Source organism: Dendronephthya gigantea, unplaced genomic scaffold (genome assembly GCF_004324835.1).
Source record: "Dendronephthya gigantea isolate DGI-Jeju-01 unplaced genomic scaffold, DenGig_1.0 001016F, whole genome shotgun sequence".
Taxonomy (NCBI): Eukaryota; Metazoa; Cnidaria; class Anthozoa; order Malacalcyonacea; family Nephtheidae; genus Dendronephthya; species Dendronephthya gigantea.
In genome coordinates, this window is record NW_021164026.1 from 1 (window position 1) to 13,030 (window position 13,030).

The 13,030-nt window shown below is 35.3% G+C and overlaps 3 protein-coding genes and 1 long non-coding RNA gene across 8 annotated transcripts; 3 read left to right on the plus strand and 1 right to left on the minus strand.

The window, feature by feature from the left end:
* The first annotated feature begins 383 nt into the window (after positions 1-383).
* Positions 384-2,151, plus strand: LOC114544890. Its single transcript, XR_003690656.1, has 3 exons — positions 384-1,098; positions 1,334-1,554; positions 1,679-2,151. It is a non-coding gene; the product is annotated as an uncharacterized LOC114544890 (long non-coding RNA).
* Positions 2,152-2,226: 75 nt separating this feature from the next.
* Positions 2,227-3,222, minus strand: LOC114544888. Of its 3 annotated transcripts, none has more exons than XM_028563383.1 (3): positions 2,893-3,222; positions 2,698-2,814; positions 2,227-2,543 (listed from the first exon to the last, which is right to left on the minus strand). In XM_028563383.1, the coding sequence occupies exons 1-3, from the start codon at positions 3,199-3,201 to the stop codon at positions 2,301-2,303; spliced, it is 669 nt and encodes a 222-aa protein (XP_028419184.1). In that variant the 5' UTR covers positions 3,202-3,222; the 3' UTR covers positions 2,227-2,300. The 3 variants fall into 3 exon arrangements, with proteins under 3 accessions (XP_028419184.1, XP_028419185.1, XP_028419183.1); XM_028563384.1 differs by having other exon boundaries at positions 3,126-3,214; XM_028563382.1 differs by having other exon boundaries at positions 2,698-3,222.
* A 550-nt stretch (positions 3,223-3,772) lies between these two features.
* On the plus strand, positions 3,773-9,866 carry LOC114544887. 3 transcript variants are annotated; one of them, XM_028563381.1, is made up of 9 exons: positions 3,773-3,888; positions 4,022-4,158; positions 4,401-4,856; positions 4,957-5,277; positions 5,422-5,631; positions 5,758-6,704; positions 7,118-7,270; positions 7,925-8,469; positions 9,805-9,866. In XM_028563381.1, the coding sequence occupies exons 1-5, from the start codon at positions 3,795-3,797 to the stop codon at positions 5,569-5,571; spliced, it is 1,158 nt and encodes a 385-aa protein (XP_028419182.1). In that variant the 5' UTR covers positions 3,773-3,794; the 3' UTR covers positions 5,572-5,631; positions 5,758-6,704; positions 7,118-7,270; positions 7,925-8,469; positions 9,805-9,866. The 3 variants fall into 3 exon arrangements, with proteins under 3 accessions (XP_028419182.1, XP_028419180.1, XP_028419179.1); XM_028563379.1 differs by lacking the exon at positions 9,805-9,866 and adding an exon at positions 9,465-9,566; XM_028563378.1 differs by lacking the exon at positions 9,805-9,866 and having other exon boundaries at positions 7,925-8,660.
* On the plus strand, positions 9,835-12,450 carry LOC114544889. Its single transcript, XM_028563385.1, has 7 exons — positions 9,835-9,918; positions 10,318-10,448; positions 10,602-10,706; positions 10,983-11,124; positions 11,347-11,756; positions 11,961-12,162; positions 12,309-12,450. Exons 2-5 carry the CDS (start codon positions 10,344-10,346, stop codon positions 11,664-11,666), a joined length of 672 nt encoding a protein of 223 aa, XP_028419186.1. The 5' UTR covers positions 9,835-9,918; positions 10,318-10,343; the 3' UTR covers positions 11,667-11,756; positions 11,961-12,162; positions 12,309-12,450.
* Positions 12,451-13,030: the final 580 nt, after the last annotated feature.

Genomic DNA, 13,030 nt, shown 5'->3' on the forward strand with positions numbered 1-13,030 from the left:
AAACATTGGCCTTATATTCCCTTACGAAAATGTTCTATAGAATCCTATAGAATATGCTATAGCATATTCTAAATCCTATAGAATATTCTATAGGACTTCTTATCCTATAGAATATTCCATTGCCATATTCTATAGAATTTACAGATCCTATAGAATGTTCTATAGGACTTCTTATCCTATAGAATATTCCATTGCCATATTCTATAGAATTTACAGATCCTATAGAATGTTCTATAGGACTTCTTATCCTATAGAATATTCCATTGCCATATTCTATAGAATTTACAGATCCTATAGAATATTCTATAGGACTTCTTATCCTATAGCATATTCCATTGCCATATTCTATAGAATTTACAGATCCTATAGAATATTCTATTGTGAATGATATATTCTATAGAACATGCTGTACACAATAATCTATAAAATGTTATACAGAATGTGATTTTATGTAATAATTAAGGCAATTTAAAATATAGCAATTTTAGTACACGATTGATATTGGTCGAGAAATGTGTTTTCATCTGTCTAGAAACACAAAAGTTGAATAGCATCATATTCGTATTTTGTGTGAGGTCCTCTCGACATACTTTTTAAATCTTAATGTTAAAATTTTCCGCAAAAATCATTCGTTTTGTAAAGACAAATCACAAGTATTTTAGACATATCTGTTTCATAATATGCCTGTTCGCAGGTTAGATGGCGGGCGTTTTGCCGAAACAAGGCCGCAAAGTTATGTGGGACTTGTGTAACTGACACGCATAACGCATAATTTTCAAATTGTGAGCGCGTCTTTGTCATTCGTTCAACGTTTTATAACTGATACTGGTAGAATTTAGCGAGTTTTTCTTTCGTATTTGAACATGAAATACGCAGTACTTGAATTTGTCGATGAGGAGTATAGAAGGTTGGTGAAACGCGCTGGATTATGTGAGAAGAATCAGAAGATTCGGATAATTTTGTGAATGGTACATGACTATAGACTAGGATCGTGAGAAAGAAATTGTGTCAAGGCCATCAGAAAATTTCTGAAAGGTTCCATTGACCCATCTACAATTTCAACAATAACATGTGAAGCTAAAGTATTGGAATTAAGTGGTGAGTGTGTTTGTAGTTATATGCTATAGCCTATATGTTTGTGCAGGCAATTAACAAATATTCTCTATACCCTTTATATTGTATATAGAATACTTAATTTTTAATATATCATTCTAAGAGTGAATATAATGTCTCAAGTGTTTAATTTTGCATTTACTATTAAATTTGCAGATTTGCTTATGTCCAAACATCATACTATAAACCAAAGGTCAAAATGGTATAATTATATTTATAGGTGCCCTTATGTCCCAGTGTCTCAATAACAAAGACTCAACAGAAGGTTTTAAAAGGAAAAGGCAATTAAATTTAAAGGATTTTGTGTACTCAATATTATGGGTATATTGTGGAGCCGGGAGGTTCTGTCCACACACTCCATGACAGGAAAGATCTCCAATGCATTAAAGGAGAAGGATGCCAAGCCACAACTTGACAAGGAAAAAGTCAATGGCATATGTGGTAAGCTGATAACTTATTTCAGTTAGCTAAATATATATTGTATACTATTTCATCACTCACAGCATGGTAAGACAAGTCCTGCATTTTTAAATAATTTTTCAATCACTGATATTCCTTAATGTAGAGTATACTTCAAAAAGATATGGTTGTCCTGCATCTGAAGTACGTGTGACAAGTAATGCTAAGAAAATGCTAAAAAGAAGTCCTGCGAAAAATAATGAACTGAGCTACTTATACTTGTACTGATACATATATGCCAATATTTCTAATATATATCTTTTTATTCTTGAAGTCATTTTCATCATTGATGTTTTCTCATGGCTAGACATAATATATTGGTAATATTGCACAGAAGAGTGAATAGCACATCTTAATTGTGTAATATTGCAATTGCATGTTCTGTAGAATATGCTACTGTATGTAGCATATCCTATAGCATTCTATAGCATCTTCTATAGCATCTTCTATAGAATCTTCTATAGGATCTTCTATAGAATCTTCTATAGCATCTTCTATAGCATCTTCTATAGAATCTTCTATTGAATGTTCCATAGAATATCCTATAGAATATTCTATAGAATTAGTGCCAAAATCTTTTAGAATATTCTATAGGATATTCTATAGAATATTTCAATAGAATATTCTATAGAATATTTTCGTAAGGGTTGCCCAGCACAAAGTAAAAGACACCTAAAAACAAATTTTATATGTGATTGGGCAGCTAACATGCTTATGAAATAAGCTGTTCATAGATTCATAGACATAATATAAAGACACACACCAATTTTATGAATCTTTGCTTTTGAACCTAAAGGATTGGCTATTTCTAGATCATCATAATAGCCCAACAGCTGCAGGGCATCACTGTGGAGGGAGAATACTGGATGACTCTTGAAAAAACCCCCATCCATTACATCTCGAAGAACACCATCACATGAAAAATGTGGATTTTCAACTTCCTTTAAAACATCTGGGTTTTGAAGAAGTGCCTAAAATATATGATCAAAAAAATGTTTGAAAAAAATATTTGCAACAAATGGATGCATCCAGTGATTTGAATCTTGAAAAGCCAAAGTAATGGCATTTAGCACCAGAATAGTGACATCAATTTTTGCTAGTCTTTCATATAAAATATATTTTTACCTCCAAAGTCTTTAATAATGGAACTTGATAACCAAAAACTGTGACACGTTTAAGTATTTTTCTCCCTTGTCGAAAATCACTTCTCCACTGTTTTCCCATCTCAACTTCTATTGGTTCCTGCAAATCAGTTAAAAAAATATAAAGCAAGCTGACAAAGCTGGCAGCTGGTTCAGGTTTGGTAGGTTGGTAACTTACCACCAAATTGAAATGACGCTTAAAATATGATCTTTGTTGGTATTCTGAATCAACTCCGTCGAAGACACTCTCTGCTGAAAATAACTTTTCCACATCTTGGTCAAATTGCAATTCTTGACCAGGATTACTGTTTATCTTTTCGACAAGCGATTTTTTGACTATGTCCAAATACTCAGTTAGTAGATTTTTCGCTGAATCTTTGACCAAGTCCACGGCACTCTGGGTGAGCATACCTCTTGTTTTGGAACATAAAAGGAATTTGGCAGCATGGCGTTGCATTAGACTTCGTGCTTCTCCCTCGTCAAACATCTCCTGAAAATGGTTCTCATTTTCCCCATCATTTAAGTCTTCTTCCACTGTTAAAGCCTCATGCTGTCTGTAATAATGTTTTTGGAGACTGTTTATCTTTGTAAACGACCGTGGACAGCTGTTACAAAATATCTTGAAATTCGGCTCGTTTGAGTGTATTCTAACCAAGTGATAAAAAAAAGCTTACTTTGTCCGCTGCAACATACAAAATTACAGTAATCGCAGCGAAATTCAGTTGACTCGGCCATTTGTATATACTAAAAACACATTATTTCGCCTTGTGCCTTACTGCCTTTTAATACTTAGTTTATTTCCCAGTATGTTTTCAATCGATATTCGCCGAAAAATTGGAGCATTTGCAAAAGGCCTGGGAGCCATTCTATTCTCTCACGGTAATGTTACCACTGGGAATACCATATATGTTATTTAAAGTAACACGTGACCGTAAGTCTGCCAATAGGAATTCCCTATGGTGTGATGCGGGAAATTTAGACCTGCTTGTAAAAATTTGACTGATATCTTGCCCGTTCGACGTTCCAAGAAGATTACTCACAACATTTACTCCGTTTTTTAAATATAATTTCATCACAAGTATGGCTGTGTGTTTAGTAGCAATGTTCACTGAAGACCTTATTGCTCACTTGTTATCAAAAGGCATCTCAAGAGAAATTTGCGATCAACTGAAAGGTATGCCTCATGTGGTTGAACCATTGCCAAAATGCTAAAGCGTTTAAGTTTTTATGTGTGCGTTAAGCTTTCTATTTTATTATACAGTTTAATGAATACGATCTACTAACAGTTTATGATTATAATGTTTCAGAAAATGCTATTGATGGGGGTACATTGAACTTTTTGATGCAAGACATCGACGAATTCAAAGCGGTCTTACCTAAATCTGGCTATCGAATTCAACTAAAACAAAAATTGGCCTTTACTTTATCTGCGACAACAGAAAACGTAAGTTTACTTTGTTTAAACAGGATATAAATATAAACTTTGATTTAACAAGAATATTAATTTGTCGTTAATTCCTTTAGTTTGCCTAACAGGCTTTTATATAACAGTACTAATTGAAAATTATAAGCCGAGAGAAGGCACTGTCACATTGGGCAATTGAAATAATCAATTGTATTCCCATCACTAATAATGACTACTTCTCAATATTTTACATGAAAGTATTTACTATTTGTCAATAATAGGAAAAAATGCCTCAGCAAATTGTGATGCCACATGATGATGAACCACACACATCAGAGCTAGAACCACCAATGCCAACTGAACCACCTTTGCCAGTGGAACCACCTTTGCCAGTGGAACCACCTTTGCCAACCATGGCATGTGAAAGCAGTGTTGAAAGTGTGAAAGCAGGTGTTCAAATGAAGAAACCACTCAAGAGTCCCAAACCTATTACTAATAGTTCAGATGCCACAGCCCTACCAAACACTCTCCCATTTCCTGAGAGTTTCTCTGTGCGAGTGCAGATGGCAATAAAAAATGGCTCTGTTGCCCCTGAGCGAACACAGCTGATTGCAGATGTAGGGACCTTTTATTATGGTTTGTCCAGCCACCCAAAGCAAGGTGACTACAAGAGGATTGCCATTTTAGTGTGCGAGAAATTCCCTGAGTTGAGAGATTTCAATCAAGCAAGCTATTGGGTAAGTGTCACAAGAGGGAATATTCTGTATATGTACTTAAAATATACTTGTCATGGCAATGATCCTAATCCCAAATATCATATTTTGTCTACATATATAGGTATCAATCCAGAAACAATTGTCGCAATTCTTCAGAAACCTTCGGCGGCGGACAGTTAACAAAGCGATGCATGGACAACCCCATGGCCATGCAAATGAAAGTGCATCAAAGAAAATAAAACTGACTGCAGAGGATGATGAGCAAGCTCAAAAAAGAAATATGGAGCTTTTGAAAAAAGCAAAACCTGGTGCAATGGCTCCTAAGACATTTGCAAAACTCTTTGTCGACACATTTAATGAGCGGAGGAAATTTATCGAAAATCAAGCTACATCTTCTACAGAGGTCTTGGAGGAATGTCCATATCTTGGTCATCCAAATGTTGTAAGTATCTTCACATGATGTCTTGTGCAGTCATGTATACACATGTAGTTTTTAGGGTATAATATTAAAACAATGGGTAACCCTATTGAAGCAATGGCAACTTGTTTCAAACACCTGCAAAATGTCTTTGATTATCTTAATTAGGTAAGAAAAGAAGTTAGCAGAATCATTGGGCAGAAAAATTGGGAAAAAGAGGCTGAAAAGAAGTTGGAGACTGCATTGAAAGCTGTCATACAAATTAAGGATAAGGAATGTGAAATGAGAAGTGAACAGGTTGTGGAGGCTGTGGAGTAAATTGAGAGAAAGACAAAAAGGAACAAAGGAACAACAACAAGTGTTCTAAAATTCAAAGATGTATGTATTTGTCAATTGCACCTTGCACACTCTGGTAGATAGCTGAGTGGCAAATCAATGATCTTAATCTTTAGGTTTACTCTCAATGCTGGAATTGTAATTAACTGTTTTAATTTTATTTTACAGCCTGCATCCACCATGAGACCAGAAACCTTGTTCAAAGACAAGAATGTCGAGTTTCGCTTGGTTGTGATTGGGTCTCCTGAGGAGGTCAACCAAGTTTTTGTGGCAGGTGAAGACCAGTCATTTATTGAGAGTGAAGGTATACTCCAAGGTTTGATCGACCTGCTTTGTTGTTACTATGCATATCACGTCTCCTACCCTGAAAGTATGGAAGGATGCTTGCTTTTCCTACAAGACATTCTTTTGCCAACAAATGATGGCAACTACAGAGGAACAAAATTTTCCTCATTTATGGCAAAGGTGCACCAAGGAATTAAGGACAATTCTGATTAGAACAATTTATACATGCCTGGACATTCATGCTTATATTATATGCATGCCATATATTTAAGGCAAATTATTATTAAGGCAAATTTTCCATATGACTTTTAAATATTTGTTGTGAATATATGTAAGTGTTTTCTTGTATGATAATGTTTTCTATTTTTAATACATATTTCACTGTTTATGGACAAACTGTTCTGACTATTCATTCTATTTAGATAATTGCCCTAGGCAATTTGATCTTGTGTGTTGGGTAGCACACCTTAGTGTGTTCCAAAACACACCTTGCACCACCTAGCAGTATGTGTCTTGGAACACACCAAAGTTGTGTAGGAAAACACACCAAAGTTGTGTAGGAAAACACACCACAGTGTGTTTCAAAACACACCTTAGTGTGTACTAAAGCACACCTTTTGCAAAACACACCTTATGGTGTGTCAAATTCTGGACAAGCAAGAAACACACCTTAAGGTGTGTTTTGGGACACACCTGCGTGTGTAAGAAAACACACCTTAACCTGTGTTATATTCTGGACAAAAAAGGTGTGTTATTTGAACACACCTTTTTTTAGAGTGTGAATACGTACAATCCAGAAAGTCAGTTTATACAAGACCTTCGAGAGAAAGGTGAGTGTACTGTCTGACGCTTTTGAAATACTATCTTTATTTGTGTTTAGAATCTTAACAATCACGACTGCCGTAGAACATTCTAAATCTACTGAATTAATTGAAACGTATAGATTGTGATGTAACCCAACCACTGTCAGTTGTTAACCATATATAGAATGCATATCTCTTGCTGTTCTGATCCACCTAAAATAGCGTGATATAGCTATGACGCCTGTCTATGGAGTTATATTTCATTCAAACCCGTTCACAATTTGTAAGTTACGACCTTTTCCAAAACAGTAAATTGATTGCGGCTGGAAAACCTTTCATCAACATTTCTCATCAACACATAACAAACCCTAAATTCACTTCATAAAATTCTGAATGATTTTGTCAGGATTTAAATTTTAAACGTTTTCCTTTTTTTTCAGAAGTCCCTGGTATGAAGGGAGTAGTATCGTCATCTAAAGGATTACACACCAAACTACGTCAAGCTGCTCAACGGAAAAATGGAGTAACAAAAGAACGCAAACAGTTGATTAAAATGGGAAATAAGCTGAGAGCTGAATTGTTGAAATATAAAGGTATTTGAAGGGATATTTTGGAATATCTATTAAGATGGCATTAATATATATACGTTAGTCGAAATAAATTACTGTAAGAATGAATTGAATACATTTTTCCTATAATCATGATGCGTAGCTTCTGTTGTTCGCAAAAGACTAACTGCATGTGCAAAGAGATCCCGCGATGATTACGTCACTACCGCATGTAGGGTAGTGACACGTGACCGGGCTCCAGAACACCGCGGAATAACGTCTGGGCAAACGCCGGTCGGTTATAAGCATATGGCGAAAAACTTCAATTGGAACTGTTGAAAGAAAACATGCAAGTTAATTGATAAGATATAAGTTAAACTTGTACTTGAAAATGTACCGAAAACGGGTGGACTAAACATTCGTTTAATGCGTCCTTTGATTGAAATATGAAATAAAATTGTTTTGCAGAGCGTCTTTAAACCATTTTTGATAAATTGTTAAGAACAAAAGTTTAAACCTATATAATAGAAGTTGAGAAAAACTACAATTATTGAGAACACGAAAATTTCTTGTTTCTCCGCAGCGTGGCGGCTTTGGTATAATGAGAGATGCTGAAATAAGTAATCTCGTGGTAAAATCGATTAGTGTACCGCTGCCACCGTTTTGATTTTAGAATGTTATTCTATCGTTATATATTAGGAGGGAAAAAATCGCCTTCAATTGAGGCACGTCAATCGTCCAAAGATCCGCAGAATGTGGCGCAAACATCCCGATCCCAACTACGGGGTTTGGAACAGTTGCAATATGAACTAACAAGCAAAGAACTGCATGCAGTATGCACAGAGAACACTAGCGAGGAATAATGATCAGCATTCGCTATCTCCTCGCAAAAAAAATTCCGCGTCGGCCCAAAACTTCAAAAACACTCTTCAAACACGGAACTCGCAGAAAAAGCAGGCCTACCGGAATCGTCTACTGTTCGTGACGAAATCGTCTCGCCATGGCAACCTTCGTTCTCATCAGACGACCGCGCGTCGTTACAAGATGTCTGGAAACTACTAGACGAGGACAGTTCTGGATTAACCCATCGCGGGGACGAAGTCAGCATGTCTCAGCTTCGGGAAAGTTTCTCAACTACGGACAGTTTCACGGTCAAAGGTCAGCCTAGTCACGTGCATCTCAAGCCAGAGTGTTCCAAGGCTGCGCTGTCTGTCAAGGCAGCTGGGAAATGGACACTCTCCCAGGTAAAAGCGAAGATAAGAGATTATAATATATAAGACGAAGATGTTCGCGAGGGATTGTAGATATTTTTATTTACCTATAATATTTGTTTTTAACAAGACCGGTCATTCATGGCAGTAGGAGGCTGTGTTGGGAATTTGTGTGTTTAACCCTCACTTCCAATCTGTCCTTAATTATCCAATTTTCTTACTTACTATTGATCCCCATGCAGTAATATTTATACCCATGACGTTTGCATGCATTATAATAATCATTCTATTTCCGCATAAAATCCAACACCCCCCCCCCCTATTATAATATAAAAAGTATTAGAATATAAAAGTTGTGCCTCGTTCATTGTTCACCGTCCCAATAAATGTTAACTTGATTGAATTCTAATTTTAACGCAACTGTTCGAAATATATGTTAAAATCTAAAGCACTAAGTTCTATACTGTCTTTCTTGTGCGACCAGATCTAATGATCTTGATCCCCTTACAAAAACTAACTATAGTTTCGACAAAATAACTATAGTTTTTTGCCTTAAAACTTTAGTTCTTCTGAACAACTATAGTTTCAGACGAAAACACTATAGTTATTCGTGACACTATAGTTTCCAAATACAGAAACTACAGTTTTTCGAAACTATAGTTTTGTTCCAAACTATACTTTAACTATAGTTGTTTTAAAAACTATAGTTTTCAACAAATAGTAGCCGCTGGAAACTATAGTTATAATTGAAACTAAATTTGAACTATAGTTTTTTTAAAGACCTATAGTTTACAACAAATGGTTACTAATAAAACTATAGTTATTCTAGAGAAACTATAGCTGCACTTTTTTATTTGCATAATCTGTAGTCAAGAAAAAGTGATTTGCGATACATATATATCTATATATAGATTTCGATTACCAATATTTAGCATACATTAACATTTACATACCTTTGTACTCAACACATAAGCGTGTTTAACCTTTGACCATCTTCAAGACTCTCAGAATCTTTTATCTTTTAACAGTTTCAGTAATTAGTTCAAGGAAAACGGCAGATCGGAGGAAAATCCCAAAAGAAATATGTTGGGATTAGTTGGGATATTTTGGGATATTTTGGGAAACTATCGCGTCGAGACGAGACGTGAATATCGATTATTCCCTAATATGGGCATGCTCGCATTTTAATTTGCCCACATGTCACCTGAGTATGACATGCCAACTCTCTTGGCGGCCATTTCGAATTTACCGACAACAGTGTTTTAAAGACCTCGGCAATTAAACGACTTAATGGCTTACGCTTTGGTTAATTTCTTCGAAGAGAATGCTTGGGATGTCATTCCATATTCCGATATTGTTTTTACTCAGGAACATAAACAAAATGAAATCGAGAACGGGACAAAAATGTTGGTTCTTTGGAAAGATACAAAATCCAAGAAAGCAACCAAAAGAAAATTCCCTGCCGAGATTGTAAAGATACAGGTTTGAAATTAAGTTTATATATTCCTTGAGTCATTATTGTTCGCCTTTGACGTTTTATGTCTTGAAATAAAGATAATTTATTTAGGGTAAGATGGGTTTTATAGTTAATATATTCAAGTCCTAATCATATAAATGATCCCAAATGATTCAGATCAGGCTGTTTTGAAATATAATCATGTTTGAAGTATGATTCATATCATGGTGATTGAAGTCCTAATCATCTAAATGATCCCAAATAATTCAGAGCAGAGTGTGTGAAGTCTCAAGTAATTTAATATTTGTCTATATAACAGCATATATTACTTCCCACTTTTAGATACGACATATTCAGAAATCAGCACCAAGTCCATCCCTGCCATAATCTTTGTTCATATTTGTTATATTTTAATTAAACAATAGATGACAAAGACTGGTTACTCAAATACATGAGAGAAGATGATTCTCCGGTTAAAACAGGCAAAGGTTTCCGCAAGCGTGTAAGAAATGCAAACAGTGTTATAAATGATAGCGACAGTGACACAGAAAGACAGGTAAAAGTCTTAAAGTTACAGAGATAATTTTTTCATTCCAAATTTTCTCTAACAAGGTGTTTTTTGAGCACATATACGAAAATAATAGTAATGAGCAAGTTATGTGCATAGTTTATATTCCCCACATTTATTTCTGATCCTGTTTTTCTTCAGCAAGAACCAGCTGCAACGAAGAGGCAGAAAGCAGCATCTAAAAATGCTGAGCAATCAAAGCGATCAACCAATCTGGCTAACATGATAAAGGAAAGATACAGGAAGGTTTGTATAGTTACAGGTCAAAAGGAAGCCTCTGTCAGAAAGAGTAAAATCACCTTGTATATAAGACGATGTGAAAGCTAAATGTTAACATTATTTAAGCTTTTAGCATTGAAATAGCAGTAATATAAAAGCTTCCTTATACTACCTGAGATGGTAGATAGACACATGAGTTAGTAAGAACACATTACATTCTTGCTTGTTGATAATTAGGAAAGATGCCAATTGGTGCACAGGCAGCACACATATGTATTCATTGCTTATAATTTTAATATTTAGGAAAGTCTTAAATTATTTGATGGCAACAGTGTATGTGATGAAGATTGCAAACATTTAAGAGAAAATAGAACGCTTCTGGCAACAATCAAACACCTAAAAAGTGAAAATGAAAGACTTCGGGAACAAATCGAAAGTAGTGATGGTAAGCTTGTTCAAAAAGATTTGTCCAACTTTTAATCAAAATGTGCCACAAGACGGGTGATCGGCGGACAATCCATGATCCTGGTGCATTAAGCTAGGGCAAGCCATTTATTTTGCCTTTTCCTCACCATTCATTAGCCACTCACAAAAAGGCAATGATTTTACTGTTATTCTGATTTCATGTTTCCTAGTCTTTGGCTAATGCATTTTAATTTTCTTATAGATTTAAAAGTTTCTTTGAGAAAACTGAAGAAGTATGTGGCATCCTTGGAAGGCTTTTCAAACCAAGCACTAAAATTTGGTTCACAACAGAGCGTACAAGCATACGAGCCTTCCGCAAGATTGTCTCCTTTGACAACCATGGATCATGGAAGATCGTCTCCTATTTCATGTGTGTCAAGCTCATCAACCAGATCTTCTCCCACATCGATGAGTGGTTTTTCAGAATTTGCTACAGAGGAACCAACCGTAATTGCAATTAGCGAAGACAACTTGTTGAAAGACAAAAGTAAGGAAATACAAGGCTGTGATGATGACAACTAGGTCCAGGAGTTAGAGAAGGACACATATGCTTCCTCAAAAATTTGTGGAAGTGACGAACAGTCTGGATTGGCTGATGTTATGGCAGATAAGGTAGGTCTTTCAAATGCACTGTAAATGGGAGAATTTTAAAATTTTACATTCTGATTTCAATACACGCAAAGTGGTTTAGGTAGAGTGTGTCTTGAAAATGGAATTATTAGTACCGTGGTTTAAAACATTTTGTTCATTGGATGACTTTACATTGTTTTTTTCACCTTTTTTACTAATTTATTGTATTGATTTATTTTCTAACAGGTTGTTCTCGGACCAGGCTTGTCGATTTCAAAGAATGTGCTTCAACGAATAAAGACGAAGAAAGTAGGATCATTTATCGCAAACCTGATGGGAGCAACACTCACAAGAGAGTACATGGCGACACACAGTTACAAAGGGCAGAAAGGGAAGAATGGGCAAACAAAGCCAAAGCTTGATCCAAACTACACAGCTTCCCTAATAAGTAAGTTTTTGGTTTTGAGTGTATACGTAATCTTTGTATTGCAAAGACGGACTATTTCTGTTTACCTAATCAGCATTTGAAGGAAAAACGCAGTGTTGGCATATTTACTGATTTAGTAATTTAGCCTTTCTTTATGTTTTGTGTAGAATACGCCAAGAGTGTAAGATACACCGAACTTCAGCGGCCTGTTATTGACGAGGACATTGTCAAAGCTATCAAGTTTAAACTGAACAATGAGGAACAGGCGTTCAAAAAGCAACAAGAATAACAGTATTATGGCACAGGAATTTTTTGAACATATACTAAGAAACGGTATCATTGTAAGAAATTTTTAGCCCTTTAAATTAATAGTAAATGCCTAAATTTCAAAACAGTAGTTCTTTTTTTATATTCTGCATTTATTATATACTAAATAATAAAATCCCCTGGTACTAAAGACCGAAGTAAAATAAAACGTAATCCCCTTTTTCGTTAAAACATCGTTTGATTATTGGCAGCATGACTAGAACTGTGTTAGCTTCGTGAAATTAAAGCTGCTTTGTGCAGCAGTTATATGGTAACGTCAAAATTATTTTTTTTTAAAGAATACCTTTTGCTTCCATGTAAAAACTAAGTTTCGAACAAACCTATAGTTTTTAACCTATGTAGTTTTTCACTAAACAACTATAGTTTCAGACACTATAGTTTATTCCAAATACTACACAGTTATTAAAACTATAGTTTCGCCTTTAAAACTATAGTTATTTTGTAAGGGTCTAATGACCTGTCTTCAATTGGCTACTGGAACTTAGCTAGACTCCTTAATTGGGCGGTCACGTTCTCTGTAGGCTTTCTCTCACGCCGTCCATCTAGCTTCTAACTCACGAGG